The sequence below is a fragment of the Pteronotus mesoamericanus genome, unplaced genomic scaffold (genome assembly GCF_021234165.1).
Source record: "Pteronotus mesoamericanus isolate MK-2021 breed Mesoamerican mustached bat unplaced genomic scaffold, CSHL_Meso_final contig_46, whole genome shotgun sequence".
Taxonomy (NCBI): domain Eukaryota; kingdom Metazoa; phylum Chordata; class Mammalia; order Chiroptera; family Mormoopidae; genus Pteronotus; species Pteronotus mesoamericanus.
Window position 1 is genome coordinate 8250327 of NW_026555170.1, and position 22168 is coordinate 8272494.

The 22168-nt window shown below is 35.9% G+C and overlaps 1 protein-coding gene across 6 annotated transcripts in view; it reads right to left on the bottom strand.

Moving 5' to 3' along the window:
* Nucleotides 1–22168, bottom strand: part of HECTD1 (HECT domain E3 ubiquitin protein ligase 1) — a 94899-nt gene that overhangs the window by 48524 nt on the left and 24207 nt on the right. For all 6 annotated transcript variants that reach the window (XM_054577908.1, XM_054577909.1, XM_054577907.1 and 3 more), the window contains exons 3-10: nt 15576–15810; nt 12839–13066; nt 11566–11847; nt 11198–11468; nt 10309–10385; nt 10125–10223; nt 4977–5091; nt 4237–4411 (exon numbers count right to left, since the gene is read on the bottom strand). In XM_054577908.1, coding sequence (XP_054433883.1) covers nt 4237–4411; nt 4977–5091; nt 10125–10223; nt 10309–10385; nt 11198–11468; nt 11566–11847; nt 12839–13066; nt 15576–15810 — 1482 coding nt within the window. The remainder of the gene's footprint in view (nt 1–4236; nt 4412–4976; nt 5092–10124; nt 10224–10308; nt 10386–11197; nt 11469–11565; nt 11848–12838; nt 13067–15575; nt 15811–22168) is intronic.

A 22168-nucleotide genomic window follows, 5' to 3' on the forward strand; every position in this document is an offset into this window, starting at 1 on the left:
CATACAATGTAAAGGACTAAGCTTCTTAAAATCAAGCCACAGAATAGATATTCTATTGTAGTACCATTTACTAAATAATCCTCCCTCTCTCAAATGATTTATGATACTTCTATTACAATACATTCATTTCCTGTCTATAATTGGCTCTTTTTGGAGAGAGATACTATTCTGCTGATTTTATAAATTCTTGTTCCAGTTATCATAAAGATTTAATTACTGAAAGTTTACACTTGCTATTCAGATTTTTCTTCAAAAATTTCACCTATTCATTCTTTCAGATGACCATTAAGATATGCCAAGTTCTCAACCAAATTCTGTAGTTCTTTTCTTTAGAACTACATAATCTATCAACTTAATAAGATTTGTATCTTAGACTTAAATATTCTCATCCAAGAACAATTTCCCCTTTTAGCTAAACAAGTCTAATTTTCTCTCAAGTTGTGATTTTTTTTTTAAGAATATTATTGGATTCTCAGAATTCCATTGCTAAAAAAACAAACTCAATTTTTGTCTCATTATGACACTAATTCCAAAGGTGTTTATGTACTAGACCTCTTCAAAATTCAATGTAACCTTTCAAAACCAAAGTGGGAAGCCCTCAGTCTGTTTTACAAAAGATGCATATTATTAAATCATTATGTTGTACACCTTAAAACAAAGTTATATGTCAATTACATCTCTAAAACCAAAGAGGCAGGGGGAAGTCTTACAAAGAATAATCAGGTTTGTACAAACTACTCCACCATTAAAACAGCTAATCTCACCCTGGCTGGTGTAGCTCAATGGATTGAGCACCGGCCTGCTAAACCAAAGATTCATGGTTCAAGTCCCACTTAGGGCATGAGCCTGGGTTGCAAGCCAGGTTCCCAGTAAGGGGCATATGAGAGGCAACCACACATTGATATTTCTTTCCCTCTTTCTCTCTCCTTCCCCCTCTGTCTAAAAATAAATAAAATATTTAATTTTAAAAATCCTGCTAATCTCTGTTCAGAAGCCCTCAGGAACCTGCTGTCTGCCTTTTGTTTCCTGAACAGACAATGTGCATAGGCCAGTACTGATACATAATAGCTGAAATTTATATACACACACACTCTTCTTTAATGTCTGATCAGGGTACGTTCACTCTTCTGATCAAATTTCAAACTGAAATGGTAAAAAATTAGGATATAAGACATTCCCTTTTTAATATTACTGACAGACTGTTTGCACTTTAATGCAATATCATAAAACTAGTATTTAAGGCACTTGAATACTATTAAATTACATGTTCTAATAACCCCTAAACTTAAAATAACCAAAAATCAAATTATCAATCACTCAGCCAAAAATTTGGCAGTTATTCTTCACTGCTTCCTTTGCTTCATTGCTCACATCCCCCACATTGAATCCCTATACAACCTATCTCCCAACCTCTTGAATTTGTTTCTACAAACCAGTCCCCTGGCAAATGTCTGAAGTTCATGTTACAATGAATCCTTCAACTATCTGTTTTCATACTTATCTCCTCCAGTCCTTTTCTCCACCAGCTTGCCAAAATGATCTTTATAAATCACAAATCTGACTTGAAGTGATCCTTCTGTAACTATGGTATAAAGTCCACACTCATTATCATGGTCCACAAAGGCCTTCATAAGTCATGAAGACTCCTGTCTACCTTTGTAATATTATTTACTGAGTTATCCAAACATATCCAGACAAACTAATACCAAACTATTTGCAACTGCTAACAAAACACACCCATTCAATCATTCACTAAATATCTATACGAGGTCTGTCCAGAAGGTATCCAGACATGTAATATGAAAAACAGAGACATTAGCTGAAGAATATACAAGATATAAGAAATATTATACACAGGACAATGACACCTCAGTCCCTTTAAAAGCAGGCACCGTGGGACCTCACACAGTTCTTTCAATTGCCATCAGCTGCCCATTGTATTTTCCTGAATCTCATCGATGGTCTGAAATCTCTTCCCCTTCAAAGGTGATTTTAGATTTGGGAAAAGCCAGAAGTCACAGAGCACCAAATCTAGGCTGTAGGGGGGCTGAGTCACCTGAGGGATTAAATGTTTCACCAAAAAAACTCTGCACGAGATGTGATGCATGAGCAGGCACATTGTTGAGGCAAAGCTGTCAATCAACAGTTGCCTATTGTTGCAGGTTTCTGCATCATCCCAACAGTTTCCACAGAGGAATGTTCACGTTTAATGCAGAATTGGATACAGATTCGTTGCTCTACTCAGTCATTTTGAATGCAGTATGAACATGGTACACATGCTCACTCAACATGTCTACCACCCCCAATGACTAGTATAGTAAAGGTGTCACTGTTCATGCATGAGCATTTTGGTCCACTCACCATGGCTGCCAGGTTACATGGATGTCACACAAACAGTTCTTGTTATATTAACAATGGCTGGACTTATTCCAGAAAGACCTTAGGAATCAACCCTTTTCTAAGCCTCCTTATCTTTGTATGAATACAGTGGTATACAAGGCCAGCTCTCATGGAATTTACTTTAGAGGACAGACAATGAAGCAAACAAAAACATTCGAAGAGCAAGATTTCAGAGATTGCAAGCTCTGTAGACAGTAATCAGCCCTGACTGGTGTCGTGGCTCAGCCTCATCCCACAAACTGAAAGGTTGCCAGTTTAATTTCTGGTCAGGGCACATGCCTGGGTTGCGGACCAGGTCTTCCCAGTTAGGGATGTGCAAGAGGCAAATCAATCGATGTTTCTCTCACACACTGATGTTTCTCTCCCTTTTTCTCCCTCCCTTCCCCTCTAACAATAAATAAATAAATAAATATTTTTTTAAGAAAAAGGCAGTAAAACATTATGATTGATATCAAAGGTGTCTTAGAGGTAAATTTAAATTAGTTGGACACGTCAGTAGATGTAACATTTGAACTGAGAACTGTTCGACATGAAGCAACCAACCATTCAAAAGACTGAGGAACAGAGTCTTCAGCAAAGAGAAATAAATGCAAAAGCCCTAAGGAAAAATACAGTTGTAGTGTTTCTAAAATAGAAAGAATGCTAGAATACTGTAAGTGTAATGGTCTAGGGGTTATATAGTATACCAAATAAGGTCAGAGAGCTGGGTGAGATTTGGATAAGACCTTGCAAACCTGAGAGCTAAGGAGTTGGGTTTTAGTCAAAGCCATTTAGAAGCTATCAAAAGGATAAAACCAGAAAGTGATATGACATAATTGGGATTTTAAAAATAATTCAGCCTTTTATGTAGGAACAGACTGTAAAGGGGCAAAAGAGAAAAAGAGGAGAAAAGATCGGAGTAGTCAAACTACAGACAGTGATACTTTTGACCAGGTTATTAAACAGATGGATAGAAATGGCAGACTATAAACAGAAACACTGTAGAGAGAGAGCCACCAGGCTCTCAGCAGAGAGCACTAGGATGATCTGACTCATACCTCCATGCCTTTGCACAGACTGGTGCCCAATGATACTTCCAAATCCGTCTGCCTAGAAAGCTCCCAAGTATCCCTTAAAACTCAATTTAAATCTAATTTCTACATAACATCTCCAATTTGCCCAGCCCAATTAGTTGTCAAATAACTTATATTTCCAGGGAACTCTGATTATATGTCTAACCTATCAATTACCATTTTGTATTATCACTCACCTTTCTTACTAGCCTATAAGGGTATATATAGTAAGCAAGAGCCAAGTCTCATTTCTTTGGGCAACTCCTCTAAAAACCATCTCACACCGACACTACCAAAAAGCCTCCATAGGGGAGGCGGGAGGGGGAAACTAGGGGGCAGAAAGGAAAAGAAGGGTCTAGTCAAGAAACATGTATAAAGGACGCATGGACATGGACAACAGGGTGGGGCCTGACTGGGAGTGGGGGGCTGGGCCGGGTAGGGGAGAGAAATTGGGGGCGGGGGGACTGGGACAACTGTAACAGAATAACAAAAAAAAAGGGATAAAAAGCCTGCTTTTAAAGCTCAATAAATGCTCACTTATCAAAATTTCCCTAGAGTTGAAATTCAGAGAGCTAAAAGAAAATGTGTTAGAAACCTAGTCCTCTTGGTTTTTTAAACTTCTTTGAAGTCAGATCAGACAAAAAGACTTAACTCTCCAATCTAATTGTATTCTTACTATACCTCTGCAATATTACAATAAACTTCAAATCCCTGTGAGAAAGGGAGATAAATAAAACTATACATCTGGCATAATTTAATAAGTAAATACAAAGAGTATAACTACCTTATTGAAGGCAGCATAGTCTGCTGAAATGTCTGTGCAAACACTGGTAATAACCTTTTCAAGTATATGGGTGCCATTTCTGGATCTCCTTTTGGCTCATTGCATTCTTCTTCATCTTTGTTTGTATCTTTCTTTTTCTTATCATCTCCTTTATTAACTGGACACATCCAATCACCTGCAGACAAATACAATTCAGTGAAATAATTTTTTGGAAAAATTTCCTTTCAATGAAAAAAATACTAAAATGTACCAAACACCAAACTATTAACTATCCCCAATTAACAATAATTAAATTAAAGTAGGAATATTGTATCTGTCACAGGTGCTTGTAAAAATACAAAAAAGCATTAGTACCTCCAGTGAGCTTAAGGAGATAATTTTGAAAATTCCACCTGATTCTAAAAATAATTTCACAGAGGCTCTGCATTTATCTCCTCAGTGAAAACTTACAAATTTAGTCTAAGTACTTCATCTACACAATATCCAACTACTCTTTATGACTTCCCACACCTCTTAAACTTTTGATTTGGTCTAAAATCATGCAGCCATAGTCTCAAAGAACACACAACAGTACACTGTTAAAGGTTTCTCAAATGTAAGGGTATATTACATAATTATTCAACTTCATAGGAATACTTCATTTACATTATGTTAATATGTCTACAAAAAGCTACTTCTATGGTAGTAAAGCTGAAAAGTAATAGCAAATGGCTTAAAAGGAAAAAATTTTTATCCCTCACCTGGAGACTGAAGAATAACTACTACTTCACTATGGCCCCTTTCTCGAGCTTTATCTAGTGGAGTTTTCCCATCTTCATCTCTCAGATCTGGGTTTGCACCATGCCGTAATAAAGTCTAAAAAAAAAAGGCATTTAATTTGAAAATAACAATTAACACTTTATTTCTTTAATATCCAACTCAGCAATCTTTAGGTTGTACCCATATACTTTAAATTACAGAATTACAGAATTATTTAATCAAGCAGATACCAATTAAAATCTGTCTTTGTGACACTTCTGGCCAAGATAAAGGTGTAGACAGATACATACACTTTGCCTCCTCACGCAACAAAAAGGACAACAACAAATTTAAAATTAAAAAATAACCAGAATTTCCAGAAAATCGAACTGCGTGGAAGTCCAACAACCAAAGAGTTAAAAAAGAAACATTCATCCAGACCAGTAGGAGGGATGGAGACGGGCAGCCGGGGGGTGGAGAGGACCACCGGCAAGGTGGCGCCAGGAGGACCAGGCAGGCAAGGCTGCAGCTGGCAGACTGGGCGGTCCCACATCTGCGTGTGGATAAATCAAGAGGAACAGCGGGGGAGCAAGACAGACTGTGCATTCCAGGATTCCAGTGTGGTAAAAGAAAGCCTCAAAACCTTTGGATATAAAAACCTGTGGGGGTTGTGGCAGTGAGAGAAACTCTCAGCATCCCAGGACAGTTCACAGGAGAGACCCACAGGGTCCCAGAACATACACAAACCCACCCACCCACCCAGGAATCAGCACCACAGGGGCCAATTTGCTTGTGGGTAGTGGGGGAAGTGACAGAAAGCCTGCCAACAGCCAAGCAAGCAACACTGTTCCCACTCTGGCCACTCCCCCACATAGAGCACACAGCACAGCAACTTGGGTTGTCCTGTCCTGGTGAATACATAAAGTTCCGCCCCTTCCAATGTAACAGGCATGCTGAGACAAAGAAATATGGCCCAAATGAAAAAACAGATCAAAGTTCCAAAAATAGAACCAAGTGACGAACAGTTAGTCAACCTATTAGATGCACAGTTCAAAACACTGGTAATTAGCCCTGGCTCGTGTGGCTCAATAATTGAGTACTGGCCTGCAAACTATATGGGAAACTATAAGAGGGTTGCCAGTTCGGTTCCCCGTCAGGGCACCTTCCTGGGTTGCGGGTCAGGTCATCAAGGGGAGTGCTCAAGAGGCAACCACACATTGATGTTTCGCTCCCTCTTTTGCCCCCCCTTCCCCTCTCTATAAATAAATAAATAAATCTTTTAAAAAACCGGTAATCAGGGTCTTCACAGAAATGGTTGAGTATGGCTGCAAAAGGAGGAAAAAGTGAAGGCTATGCAAAGAGAAATTAAGGAAAATATACAAGGAACCAATGGGTAAAGTGAATGAAACTGGGGCTCAAATCAAAAATTTGGAGCGGAAGGAAGAGACAAACATTCAACCAGAACATAATGAAGAAAAAGAACTCAAAAAAATGAGGAGAGACTCAGGAACCTCTGGGACAACTTTAAACGTTCCAACACCTTAATCATTAGAGGTGCCAGATGGAGAAGAGGAAGGGCAAGAAATTGAAAACTTATTTGAAAAAATAATGAAGAACTTCCCAAGTCAGGCTAAAGAAATAGACTTTCAAGAGATCCAGAAAGCTCAGAGTCCCAAAGAAGCTAGACCCAGGGAAACACACATTAAGGCACATCATAATTAAATTACCCAAGATTAAAGATAAGGAGAGAATCTTAAAAGCAGCAAGAGAAAAGAAGACAGTTACCTACAAAGGAGTTTCCAAAAGACTATCAGTTGATTTCTCAAAAGAAACCTTGCTGGCAAGAAGGGGCTGGCAAGAAGTTTTCAAAGTCATGAAAGGCAAGGACCTATATCTGAGATTACTCTATCCAGCAAAGCTCTCATTTAGAATGGAAGGACAGATAAAGTGCTTTCCAGAGAAGGTGAAGGTAAAGGAGTTCATCATCACCAAACCCTTATTATATGAAATGTTAAAGGGACTTATCTAAGAAAAAGATCAAAAACTACGAACAGTAAAATGACAACATACAACTATCAACAAGTGAACCTAAAACATAAAAAAAAAACACCAAAACCCTAAGCAAACAACTAGAAGAGGAACAGAATCACAGAAATGGAAATCATATGGGATGGCGAGGGGAAAGAAGGACAAAGGCACAGGGAATAAGCAGCATAAACAGTAGGTGCAAAATAGTCAGGGGGCGGTTAAGAATAGTATAGGAAATGAAGTAGCCAAAGAACTTACATGTAGGACCCATGGACATGAACTAAGGCGGGGTGGGAAGGAAAGAATGCTGATGGGAGGGGGGTGCAGGACAGAGGGGAATAAAGGGGAACAGAAAAAATGGGAAACTATAATAGCATAATCAATAAAATACACATTCAAAAAATTTAAAAAAAGAAAAATCTGTCTTTGCATACATCATCGTAGAAGTCGTCTATTTATAACATGAAAAAAATTACAGATTAATTTCACTTGGTTACTAATAACTCAAATTAAGCATGTCCACAAGAAACTGTCATCTTCTCTATCAAACTATTCCTCCCAATTTCTGAGCTACTAGGATTCAGTTTGTGACATGGTCATCATCATTTCCTACATACTACCAATTAAATCAATTTAAATCAGTTCAACAAAACAAAGTTAAATCAATTCTTCCAGAATGCACTACAAAATTTAGTTCTTAAATACTAATCACATTCTTCACCAATTTTTAATGGACACTGGACTCTCTCACAGGCAGACTATAAGTCCTTTTGAACAGGGAACATATCTCACATTTTTCCTATCATCCTTTAGGTAGTTTTTTGAACTCTGTTATGATGTAATAAATGTAATAGATAGATATATCTGACAAATAAGTGCATACATAAAGACACCAAGAAAGTATGCAGTACCTCCCTGGCTCATGTGGCTCAGTAGATTGAGTACCAGACTATGCACCAGAGTCACAGATTTGATTCCCACTCAAGGCTCATGCCCGGGTAGTAGGACAGGTCCCCAGTAGGGGAGCACTCGAGAGGCAACCACACATTGATCTTTCTCTCCCTCTTTCCCTCTCGAAAATTAAATAAAATACATTTTTTAAAAAAAGAAAGAAAGTATGCAGCACTGACTAAAAATTCCAAACTGCTGGGGTTTGAGTCACAATAATTCAGTATTTCATTAAATCTAAGTACCACTAGGAAAGAAAAAACAATGCCAATTAATTTTGCAACAATGCTTTTTTTGCTTAGAACTTTTTCTATTAACTTTACATTTTTCCCACATATTACTTGACCAAAACATGTTATAAAATATAATAAAGCATTTCTATAACTTCACATTCTGAACACAATAATTCATAATTATTCTTTGATTTAAAGAAACTACTATTTGTATTTCTTCAGAAAATGCGAAAATGCTATTATCTGTGCCATAAAAAAGCATTAATGATTCAGCATTCTGAGAGAGCTCTTCTATCAGACAGGGTTTTTCATTGAAATTACTAAAATCGATTTGACAAATTTTGTTGCATGGACAGGTAATGATAACTATGCTGCTATTTCTATCTGTTCAAGAGCAATTACAAGACATGTTTCTATTTAAGAGATGTTAAAATATGTATGGGGTAGGGGAAGAACGTGGAGGTGTATCTTACAATAAATTAAAAACAGAAGAACCTGTGAAGATTAAACAAGACATTTTCAGTGCTTAAGACACTGGCTGTCACAGTTAAAGTGAATAGTGAGTGCTACCTACTGTATCATTCTTAGTAACAGCATCTATAGTTCATTATGGGCTGATGTGTAATCAATACAGGTTAGGATCAGACACAATTCATTTGGCTCCTTCTCTCCCACTCAGCCACTCATAACTACAGAACAGTACAGGTCAAAAGAAAATGGTTTATTAAAATTTTCATTGCCCTCAGGAGCCTCATTCTCTATAAAAATTAACTCAAACTGACAGAATTCAAGGTTGAAGAGAACATCTTTCCCAGGTTAGAAGGCTAAGTTATCATAAAAAAATCTTCTTATAGTGTTAAAATGACAACAAAAGCTGCTACCATTTGAGCATATGATACGTGCCAATTACTATACTAGTTGCTTTTTCATGGAATTTTTCTTTCTTTTTCTTAATGGGATTTTTCCCTAATTATTACAATAATCATGCAAGGAATATATATACATTTTATTGATAAAACTGCAAGTCAAACTTAAGAAACTTGCCAAAGGCCATACAGTCTTTACTGTTAATGAGCTAAGATATGAATCCATGTGTGCCTAACTTTGTAGCCAACTAATATTGCACTATGCCAACTTACTTCACAATAAGAAGATTCTAGAGACCTGGATGATACACTTGGTTCAATCCTTATCATTTGACCTCTCTGAACCTCAATTTCTTCTTAACTATAAAAGGAACTCTCCAAATTCTTCTGGTAAACTAAGAATCAATGACATTATGATTCTTCAGCAAATAGAATATGATTATTATTTACAAACAATAAAAAAAATGTATAGGAATACCTCATTTTATTGTCCTTTGTTTTATTGTCTACACAGGTACTGCATTTTTTTTTTTTTTTTTTTAATAAATGGAAGGCTAGACCCGCCAATCAGCAAAGGATTGGGACTTGTTCTATTGCAATACTTGCACTTTATTAATATCTCTGAGGAATGCCTGAACAAAGTTATTCACAGCCAAGAGTAAGAAACTGGAAAACAACCAAGTATTTACGAATAAGTGACTAGCTGAATAAACTTGCAGTAAATCCACAAAGGATAAGTATACAGATGTTGAAAAGCTCTCCAACTATATGAAAGGTTTTAAATCTAAATTATTAAAGGAAAAAGGCAAAGTATAAATCAGTGTATATATGTTACATTTTGTACAAGAAAAGGTAATAAAAAACATATATATTTACCTTTGTATCTTTATTAAAAAGGTTAAAAAGATAAACACAAAATGAAAATTTAAAATGTTTACCTATAGTGGGCAAGGGGAATGGAATGAATGAAGATGGCATGAAAGCATGACTCAGAAAAAAGCTTTTATATCATTCTAATTTTGGAACCATGTAAATGTCAAATATTATATTAGTAATTTAAAAACCTGGACTTTACCTTTGCTACTTGAGGTCTTCCAAAACATGCAGCATAATGTAATGATGATGATCTTTGACCTCTATTAACATCAGCACCCCTTTCACAAAGAAATTCTACCTGTAAAATGATGAAGAATCATGAAGCTACCTTATTAATATTTCTACCTTTGATTTCAAATACTACTTTTAATTTATTAGCTTACCATTTCCTGAGTTCCAAAAGCAGAAGCCCAGTTTAATAGAGTCTGACCCACATCATCCATGAAATTTACTTCAAAGGCTAGAAGTTTGATGAAAAAAAATAAGTTTTCCAAAAGTCAACAGAACACTAAACTTTTCTAAAGTGGGCCTTTAAAGATTATTATTAATAATCACTAAATACAGAGCATATTTTAAACATTTAGGTCAACTACAGAGTAGTAAATAATCAGCAAATGTAAACTCTGCTATGAAAAAGTACTCAAAAAGTTTTTTCCAAAGGATTTTATGATAGGAAAGTATTCTAAAATTTTTAAGTCCACTGAAGACTGACAAGGATTTAACCCTTAAAAATAAGCACAACAAGAAAGAAAAAAAATGCTTTATATATAATACAACCTAACAGGGTACTAACTACTTCATGCCATTAACTGTGGAAAAGAAATTAATCCCTATCTATAATTAAAAGAACATGAAATACAAGTCTAAGGACCCAGAAGCACCTTTCATCAATTTATATTTTGTTCATCACCTCATGAAGCAGTCTAAAAAAATTTACTATATATTACAATAATTAACTTGTATAAATTTCATTAATTTTGAGACTACAACAGCACTAAATTCAATCTGCAATTCACCTTATAATCGGCATGATCTCATTTTAATGATAACACAGGTAAATTTCACTTGCTCATTCAACAAGCATTTATTCAGGTCATATCATGCATCAGGCTGATAATTATATACACGGGAGAAGGAAGGTTATATAAGGGCTGGCCATTCTGCTATCTGGTACATTGCTAAAAATACTATCCAAAATCTAGAAACTAGAAAATGCCCATATAATTCCCTATCTTAATTTTCTTTTTATATTAAAAGAAAATATTTTCCAACCTCCTGTGTCAATTGCATCAATAAGGGCATCAGTATCTTTACTTCGAATACAGTCTATAAGCTGCCGATGTGAGCGCTCTCCAGAACTATCCAATCTCCGGAGTCCTGGGATTCTGCCTGTAGATCCAGCACTAGACTTTGGCAAAGCCTTTCGTCCTTCAAATAATAGCACCAAGAGAAGGTCAACCAAACGCATGGTATCAAGCACACATCTTTCATCACCCTGCAATGCACTTTCAATTGAATCTGGAAGCTCTGACCTCAGGAGATCCTAGAAAGAAAGGGAAAAAAGGGTTTAATATATTTGCATTATTCAAAAAACACTTTTTCTGAAAGATTAAAAATCAAAGATTCAAAAACATCCTTACGTGTGTTACTACTGGAGAGCCTCTGCAAAGTGTCGAGAGCAGACTTACAATTGTTGACACCTGGTTACTCAATTTGGAATCTGCAGCTGTGGAAGGCGCACCTGTGGTGCTGCGACCTGGTTTGCAAGCTGATGATGGCCCTGATATGGTACCACCAGCAGCAGCCATTCGAGATAACAGCTCCTCGGTTAATCCATGCTTGGCTAATGGAGCTGGGTCAACACCACGACGTGTAAAGCGATCAGCTAGTGATGCAAAACATCGCAGAGCTCCATCCGAAACCTAATGATGTAAAGAATATGTATATTGATAAAATTCACCTAAATAAAAGGACTAGTACTGCTTATTTCAATACTGACACTACAAGAAAGGCAACTGTAGCAAAGAGATTAAGGTTTACACTCTAAATTTAAATCCTGGCTCCACATTCTAACTGTATGACCTGAGGATGTTACTTGACTGCTCAAGGCCTCAGTTGCCTTACCTATAAAATGGGAATAATAGTACCTATAATTCATTGTCTGAGCTTAATGATATGACATATGTAAAGGGCATAGTTGGACAGTAAAATCTCCATATTAACTATTACTATATAAAACTTTGCCAAGACAATTTATGACCAGCAACTAAAAATTAATTTCTAAATGTTTAAAAAGCATTAAAAGTAGCCCCGGGTGGTATCACAGGTTTGGGGCATCGTCCAGTGGACCAAAAGGTCACAGGTTCAATTCCCAGTCAGGGAACATGTCTGGGCTGTGGTTTCAGTTCCCCAGTCAGAACGTGTAGGAGGGGCAACTGATCGATGTTTCTCTCTCACACTGATGTTTCTTTTCCTCTCTCTCCCACCTCCATTCTCCTCCCTCTAAAATCAATGAACATGTCCTCGGGTGAGGATTAAATAAATAAACTGCATTAAAGGTCAAGTTTTATTTTTTCAAATATGTTAATTCAATAAAAGCTTACACATATAAGATTTTCAATACTCTACTATTTTACTTCAGTAAGAACTATCTTTTTATGTCAACAAAATTGTGCTGAGTCAACCAATTACAATAAGTATAGCTTTAAACATTATATATTTCTAAAACATTTAAATTTTAAAAATAAATGCATATCACTTTTACTTTAAAATGTTTCATTGCCGAAACAAAAATAATTACCATATAAAGATATAAAGTGAGAGAAAGATGGAATGACCTCTACAGTATATCATAAATAGGGGACACTGTAAATTCACTTTTGAAGTCAAATTACACAACACTGTTTTACTTACCTGATGATCTTCATGTTTTAATAAACTAGACAGAGATTCCACACAAATTTCTAAAGAAGAATCCTGAGGTTCCATTTTGCCACAGAGTCTTGATACCACAGCCATGGCGGAATGCAAGGTATCTTTATGAACCAGGTGTCCACTATCACGAATGAAGGTAAGCACACAATTCAAACCACCAGCCTCGAAGACTGCTCCTGACTCACGAGTGCATATCAGTTCTAGCACCTACAAAAATAAAACAAAATTACCAAAAGAATGTAATAAGCTCAATTTTAATTTTCTACAATCACAGAAAACATAAATAATCCTCCACACTTATTAGTAGCCACATTTTAAAAAGTAAAGAAACACAAAAGAAATTAATTTTAATGTCTTTTATTTAGCCTAATATATCCAAGGCATCATCATTTCAACATATAAAAATCTATTAATATAGCCCTGGCTGGCGTGGCTCAGTGGATTGAGCGCCAGCCTGTGAACCAAAGGGTCGCTGGTTCAATTCCCAGTCAGGGCACATGCCTGGGTTGCAGGCCAGGTCCCCAGTGGGGGCGCAAGAGAGGCAACCACACATTGATGTTCCCTTCTCTTTCTCCTTCCCTTCCCCTCTCTCTAAAAATTAAAAATATTTTTTAAAAAACTATTAATACATTTTACATTCTCTTATGTATTAAATCTTCAAAACTATATGTATATTTTATACTTAGAACACATCTTAATTTGGGGTGGCTACATTTGAAGTGTTCAATATTCAAATAACTACCATACAGGACAGTGTAGGTTAGATGGTGAGACCTACCTGGCATGCTAAGAAACTACAAGTCATTTAGCAAAAGTCTGTAAAGATTCTAAACATTAAAGAAAATTTTTTCAATAGGTGCAAGCTTATTAATTATTCATCATCCATACTCTTACTCCGAATAACAAAACATTAAAAATCAACTTTTATTTTCTAAATTATGTTAATGTTTAGGGTGTTCTGGCAGAACTAAAGAGTTAATAGTATCCACATATCAAACAGGCATCACAAGAAATTTAGACTTTATTCTGAAAGGAAGAAAAATGTTTTAAGCAGGGATATGACGCGTCAGATTTTCAGTTAATACCTGTGAGAAATAGGGTATGAGGACAATGTAGAGGCAAATGTAAAAATTCAAGCATTATTATGCAAGAAAGGATGAGGGCTTAACTACGGCAACAGCACCAGAGACAAACAGAAGGAAATAAACTAGAAAGGACTTGATCATTAATTTATTTAATCAGTTGTTTATTTTATAATACATTTATAAACCCAGCCCTGAAGAAACATGAAGTGATGTGAGCAAGAGAATAAGAGGGGAAAAACGTCTCTGAATAAGAAAATGGAGACCTCTTCCTCTGAGACTAGACAGAAAGAAATCCACAGACACAGAGGCAGAAAGTCAAAACATTAACAACTATAAACAGCAGCTCTCAAAGAGTGAGGAAGACATTCTCAAGAACCATTAAGTCAAAACTTTTTTTCATAATAGTACTACAATGATAATTGTCTTTTTCATTCTCATTGTCTCAGGGAGTATAGTTTTCCAGAAGCTATATGAAAGGTGATAAAGTGACCAACTAAATGCAGAAGGTGATATAAAAATTCAGCTATCTTCTATTAAGCCAAATATTTTTAAAGAGACTTGAAAAAAATCCTTAACAATTCTTCTCACTAAATTTCTACTTGTTTTGGAAATAGTTATTTTCATTAAAAATGTAATGCATGTTAACACATGAGTTTATTTTCAGCTAAATTAATAAATATTTTAAATTTATCAGTTTTAATATCTAACATGGTAAATATAAACATATCTCAGTAAGACTTGTAAAGGGATCCAGAGACAAAGTTTGAAAACTGCTGATCTAGAACAGCAAGAATCATAAAAAAAAAATAAGAGAGCCATGTAAAATCTAAATGTGTTCACAAGTAGTTCAGTAAACTAGTGACACAATACTGATACTTTTAGGGTCACAAAGATTATAATTAGCCCGACCAGTAATAAAACAAAACAGCTAACTTTAAAAGAATAAAGCAAAATGTTAACTCCATGGGATCTAGAACCAGATTTCCTAATCTTCAAATTCATAATCTCCTAATATTGACTCTGCCACCACCTGTATCACCCCCAGCTAGTCACTTGATCTCAGTATGCTTGAAATTTTTTCACCTCTAAAATAGAAATGGTGTGATATTAGTGGCACCTACCTCATATAGAATTGTCATTAAGATTAAATAAAAGTTTTATACCTGAAATTTATATGATGGTATTAACCAATATCCCCTCCAATTTTTTTTAAGAAGCCAATTAAATGAGTTAATACATATAAAATGTTTAGTACAATACCTGGCGCTGAGGGTCAGTGTTAGTTGTTGTATTGGTGGTTTTTACTATCTTCATACAAAATCATTTTGCCTGAGAACAGCGACCACCTCTCTCAAAAGTGTTAGTGGCTACCAAAACTAAAGAGCACTGAGGCAACAAAGAAGAGTATTATCAGTGACTTACAATGTTCCTTCAAAGCTAAGATTTCTTTTCCCAAGCTATATGGAATCTCTTTTGGTGCCACAAGGACTGTTACTTCCACTGTTCTCAACCACTCTCAATAAAATAAGACTGGTAATGGAAGGAATTCTGTGGGGTTTTTTTTTAGCAAAATATGTATTTTTTATTCTTTAAGTGATCTTCAAATGGGCCAATAAATAATTAAGACTTACCTTTACACATTGTTCAGCTAAGTCTCTGCTAGTCCTGTTGTTAAGTTCAACTACAACCAAACGGTTACAAAGTGCTTTTATAGCTCCATCTACCCCAACAATCCTCCGGGTGCATTCTGCAGATACATCCAGGTAGTATGTTATGGCACGGGCCGTTACTTCTAACACATTGTCTGGAGCACTTTCGTCAAGAAATATTTTGCAGAGTGCTGGTAAGAAAGTGCGAGGAGGACATCTGTAGAAAAAGAAATCATATTATACCTAGAGTTACGAAATGCCTAACATCAAAATAGTAACAAAATAAGATAAAACTTACCATGTTCAATACTGGGTCACGTGTATTAGGTAGTATTTCTCACATTGTTATTAAGTCCTTAACAATACTCACATGCTAATTTCACCACTACTGAGCATATCAAATTATAAACAGGTTAAAGTATCAGTATTAATTTGAAACCATGTTAAAAATAGTCCTACTCAGTTGAAACAGCAACTGCTCTATAAAACCCCCGCTAAACTCCCCAAATAGTTAATTGGTATTTTCATGTTCTTAAAACCTCATAAAAACAGTATCCACATTGTCTGATATATCACTTTATCTCCTTATTTACATTAAAAGTCCTTGAAGGCCACAGACATTCTTCAATTCATATTTTGTGGGTACAAATGTTGATTTGGAGTTTAACAAACCAGGACAAAACATAGAACAGCTATGTAACCTTTCTGATCCGGTTTCCTCATTTGTAAAACAAAGACAGTATCTAAACAATAACTACTTTATATGGATGTTACGAAAATTAAATGAAATTATATACATAAAACATTTAGCTCAGTACCTTGTCACCATATTAAGCTATTTAATTTAATTTCCCCTTCCCTCTTATCAATAGACTAACACATGCTATATAAACCTGAGTAAAACAGTTTTATTGCCCTGGCCAGTGTGGCTCAGTTATTTGGAGCATGTCCCATGACGGAAAGGTTGCAGGTTCAATTCCCGGTCAGAGCACATGCCTGGCTGTAGGTTCAATCCCTAGTCCAGGTGCCTACAATCCCTGGTCTGGGCACATTCAAGAGGCAACCAATCAATGTTTCTCTCACACATCAATGTTTCTCTCTCTTCCTCTCTCTTCCTCTCTCTTCCTCTCTCTCTCTAAAAGCAATGAAAAAATGTCCTGAAGTGAAGATTTAAAAAAAAATAGTTTTATCAAAGCAGAATCTTTTGAGTTATTAATAATATCCCCTATATTTTAACCAACATTTAAAATACAAAAGACAGTAATTTACATTTAGTAGAAATCTCAGTTACATGACATCAAATACATTATTCTAACTTCTCCGCATATGGGCTATGAGTAACACAAAACAGTACACTCCATGTTTTAGTAAAATTATTTTTCCTCCACTTTATAGTATGCATATCTTTAGCAGTTTTTTAAAAATATGTATATGAACTTCAAAGTACTTTACTCTTTAATATCTGCTTAGATGGATCATAATTTAAGATGCTCTTTGTGATAAATTCCTGCTGCCGGATGGTCCAGCAGCAGCTTATCACAAAGATCTTAGAAGCTCTGTTGCATTCAACAACTAACAAACCACTGATTAAACACGGGTGGCTTTATTAACCAGCAACACTTTTTTTAAATTTTCATCTTTTATTGAAGGAAATAAAACTTGTGCTGCAAAGGTAGTCGTACCTCAGCATGACAAGGTAGCCAATGGAGCTGACAGAACAAGCTATGATGTTGGCCAGGGGTCCTACCATAATGAGAGGGTTAAAACCACAAACAGCAAGAGGTAGCAAACATCCCTAACACCAGTACAAGTACTTCCATTTGCAGAGAGCTTCGCCATGCACTATAGAAACAGGGACCCCTTACAGCTGGCAGAGTACCATCTCAGGCCACCAAACTGATCCAAAACTAACATGGAGTCTCAGTTTGGAGATCCTTCTCTTTGACCCGAAGATTCAGGCCATCAGAAGTCATTTGTAATTTTTCTGAGGAGGAAATGTGCTGTGGCCAGGAGAGAGTCTTCTTGTTCTCAGGTAAGATCAGAAGACTGACTAGCATATCAGAATCTTAAAAGCATTTCTGCTGCTCTCTACATATGCATACGTAGTAAACTGAAGAGGTAAGAAGAGATTGTGCAAGTGTTAATACTACTAAAGAACAACATAGTCTAAAACAGTATCTTTTTCCTTTAGAAAACAGTAGCTTTTGAATAACGAATAAAATGTTGAAGTTGACAGTCCTTGAATCAAATGGCAAGAGCGAATCTATCACACACTTTATGTTAAAAATAAAATTATTCATCTAGATTTCTTATCCAGGAAAAAACCTGAATGTCATAAAAATTTTTAAGAGAAACATGTAGTATAACTTTCCATATTTCATGGGACTATGTACTCCTTATTTGTTATTTGGGGAAAAACAGTTCACTGCTCAGACGAATCTCCTGAACAAGTATGGTTAAAGGGCAAATTTTAAGAAAAGAAGGAAGGGAAGGAGGGTGAGAGGAAGGGAAAGACAGTTCTAAACATAGGTTCTTAGACTTAACTGTGATGAATTGCATTTCTAAGAGAAAAATAAAGATGGTCTGCACACATAAGAGCTTATTTCATGTCAGCCATAATGAAAACCTCCTTCATGAACCATTTAAATGTATGGTAGAAAACATCTGTAGTACGTTTGGCTACTGAACAGGGAAAAAATATTTTTCTAGCTCCTTCATTACCTTTTCAACAATGAGAAGGTATTTACACTTACACACACACACACACACACACACACACACAGAAAAATAACTAATTTTTCAACTTAGAACTAAAGTAACAAAATGTCAACAATACATACGACTATAAGCAAAAAGGTAAGGGAAAAATGCCAATATTAATGAATTCTAAAAAATAAAGAATTTTGAACAAACTATAGTTATATTACTTGAAAATTCTTACTGAAACTAAAGCTAATTACTGACAAGTGTTGTTTCCTAACATGCTATGGTGAATATCCTGTTTAATACAGCCATTATAATATAAACATATAAGACTTTAAAACTGTCTTTGCAGTTGGTGAATTTCGTAGTGTCATTTCCAAAGAAACGCTACGGTCAAACATAATTCAACTCAGTCTTTGAATTCCATTTGAGCTTTATGGTTATATTTACAAAGCACTCAACTACCTTTCATGAGCAATACCCTGAAGCCTCTAGCCTTTTCCCTGGGCTATAACCATACCTTCCCTGGGTCTGAATCCATGTCAATACAGATTAACTTAAAACGCAATATTTACACAATTTAGAAATCTGATTTCACTATAAATTTGTGATTACCAACCTTAAATGAGCACAATGTCCAATAATTCTGCTACATTTCTTCCACTGTCTGCAATAAGTATTTCACAACTTTTTTTTCTTTTCCAGTTTTCTTGCATTTGTGACTCCATTGGTTTTCCACTATAGCCTCAGTCCTCAACTCCCTGTTGGCTGTTTGGATGTCTTCTTGGGAAAGGTGTCTGTTCAGATTCTCTGCTTATTTTTTAAATGTATTATTTATTTGGTGTTTTCTAAGCTCTTAATATTATTTAAGATACTAACCCTTTGTTGAAGCTGTTGTTTGAAAATATCATCTGCTATTTGGTGGGTTGCTTGTTTGTTTTGTTGTTGGTTTCTTTTGCTGCGTAGAAGCTTTTTAGTTTAATATAGTCCCATTCATTTGTTTTTGCCTTTAATTGCCTTGCCTTTGGGATCAAATTCATAAAATGTTCTCTACAACCAAGGTCCATAAGTATAAATGCCTATGTTTTCTTCTTTGTAATTTATTGTTTCATATTTTATATTTTGGTCTTCGATCCACTTTGAATTAATTTTTGTGTATGGGGACAAACTTTAATCACTTTACTCTTTTGCACATGGCTTTCCAATTCTCCGAGCAACATTATTGAAGAGGCTTTCTTTTCTCCATTCTGTTTTGGGATCCTTTCTCAAAAATTATCTGCCAACATACGTGGTTTTATTTCTAGGCTCTCAGTTCTTCTGTTCCACTGATTTGTGTGTCTTCTGCCAATACCACGCTGTTTTGATTATCATAGCTCGGCAGTATAATCTGAAGTCAGATAATGTGATATCCCTGGCTTCGTTCTTTTTTCTCAGGGATCTGCTGATATCTTGCTCTATCTCTTTAAAAAATGACACTGGGATTTTGATGGGGATTGTATTGAATCTGTATATTGTTTTGAGTAATATGGTCATTTTAACTATGTTGATTCTTCCAATCCATGAACACAAAATATCTTTCCATTTCTTTTTTTTCCTCCCTTGACCCAGTTTTTATTTTAAATGTCCCCTATCCCACACACCCCCCACCTCCCACCCTCAATTCTACTCCACTTTGGTTTTGTCCATGGGTCCTTTTTATACATGTTCCTTGGCTTGACCCTTCCCCTTCTTTTCGCCTCCTCCCCTGTGGTTACTGTTGGTTTTTTCTTTCCATGTTGCCAGTTATATTTCTCTTGTTTGTTTGTGTTGTTGATTAGGTTCAACTTCTAGGTGAGATCATATGGTATTTGTCTTTCACCACATGGTTTATATTGCTTGGCATAATGCTCTCCAGTTTCATCCATGCTGTCGTAAAAGGTAAGAATTCTTTCTGCTGCATAGTATTCCATTGTGTAAACGTACTACAGTTCTTTGATCCACAAATTTATTGGTGGGCACTTAGGTAGCTTCCAATATTGGCTATTGTAAATCGTGCATCTATGAACATTGGGGTTCATAGGTTTTTTGAATTGGTGTCTTGGGGTTCTTAGGGTATAATCCCATCAGTGGGATTGCTGGGTCAAAAGTAAGTTCATTTTTAGCTTTTTGAGGAAATTCCAAGCTGTTTTCCACAGTGGCTGCACCAGTCTGCATTCCCACCAACAGTGTAGTAGGGTGCCCTTTCCTCCACAACTTCGCCAGCACTTGCTGTTTGTTGATTTGTTTATGATGACCACTCTGACAAGTGTGAACTGGTATGCGATGGTTTTAATTTGCATTTCTCTGATGGCTAGTGATGATGAGCATACTTTCACATGTCTCTGGGCCCTCTGTATGTCCTCCTTGAAGAAGCGTCTGTTCAGGTCCTTTGGCCATTTTTTAATTTGATTGTTTGTCTTCCTGGAGTAGAGTCGTGTGAGTTCTTTATATTTTGGAGATCAAACCCTTCTCCACAGTATCATTGGCAAATATATTTTCCCAAAAGGCTGGTTCCCTTTTTATTTTGCTCATGTTTTCTTTAGCCATGCAGAAGCTTTTAATTTTGATGAAGTCCCATTTGTTTATTCTTTCCTATTTGTCCTTTGCGCTAAGGGACATATCAGTAAAAATATTGCTGCGTGGAGTATCTGAGAGTTTCCTGCCTATGTTCTCCTCTAGGACTTTTATGGTGTTGTGACTTATATTTAGGTCTTTTATCCTTCTTGAGTTTATTTTTGTGTATGGTGTAAGTTGGTGGTCAAGTGTCTTTTTTTTGCATGTAGCTGTCCAGATCTCCCAACACCATTACTGAAGAGGCTATTTTTACTCCATTTTAAGCTTCTGCCCGCTTTGTCGAATACTAATTGACCATAGAGACATGGATTTATTTCTGGCTCTCTATTCTGTTCCATTGATCTCTGCGTCTGTTCTTATGCCAGTACCAGACTGTTTTGGCTACAGTGGCCTTGTAATATAGTTTGATGTCAGGTATTATGATTCTTCCTACTTTGTTCTTTTTTCTCAAAATTAATGCAGCTACCTGGGATCATTTTTGGCTCCATATAAATTTTTGAAATGTTTGTTCTATATCTGTGAAATAATTCATTGTTATTTCTATAGGGATTTTATTGAATCCATAAATTGCTTTTAGTATGGACATTTTGATGACGTTAATAATTCCAATCCATGAACACGGTATATGCTTCCATTTATTTGTGTCTTCTTTAATTTCTTTCTTCAGAGCTGTGTAGTTTTCTGAGTACAGGTCTTTTACCTCCTTGGTTAAGTTTATTCCTAGGTACTTTATTTTTCTTGCTGCTATAGCAAATGGGATTTTTTTTTTACTGATTTCTGATTCTGATATTTCATTGTTGGTGTACAAAAATACCTTCAATTTCTGAATATTGACTTTGTATCCCAATGTTTTGCCACATTCACATTAGGGCGAGTGGTCTTTTGGTGGAGTCTATAGGGTTTCCTATGTACACTATCATGTTATCTGCAAACAATGACAGTTTTACTTCCCCTTTTCCAATTTGGATGCCTTTTATTTCTTTTTCTTGTCTGATCGCTGTGGCAAGGACATCCAATACTACGTTGAATAGAAGTGGTGAAAGCGGACATCCTTGTCTCATTCCCAATCTTAGTAGGAAAGCTTTTAGTTTTTGCCCTTTGAGTATAATGTCGGCTGTAGGTTTCTCATAGATAGCCTTTATTATGTTGAGAAATTCCTTTACTCCCACTCTGCTGAGTGTTTTTATCATAAATGGGTGCTGTATCTTGTCAAATGCTTTTCCCACGTAATTTTTGTCTTTCCTTTTGTTTATGTGATATATTATGTTTATTGATTTTAA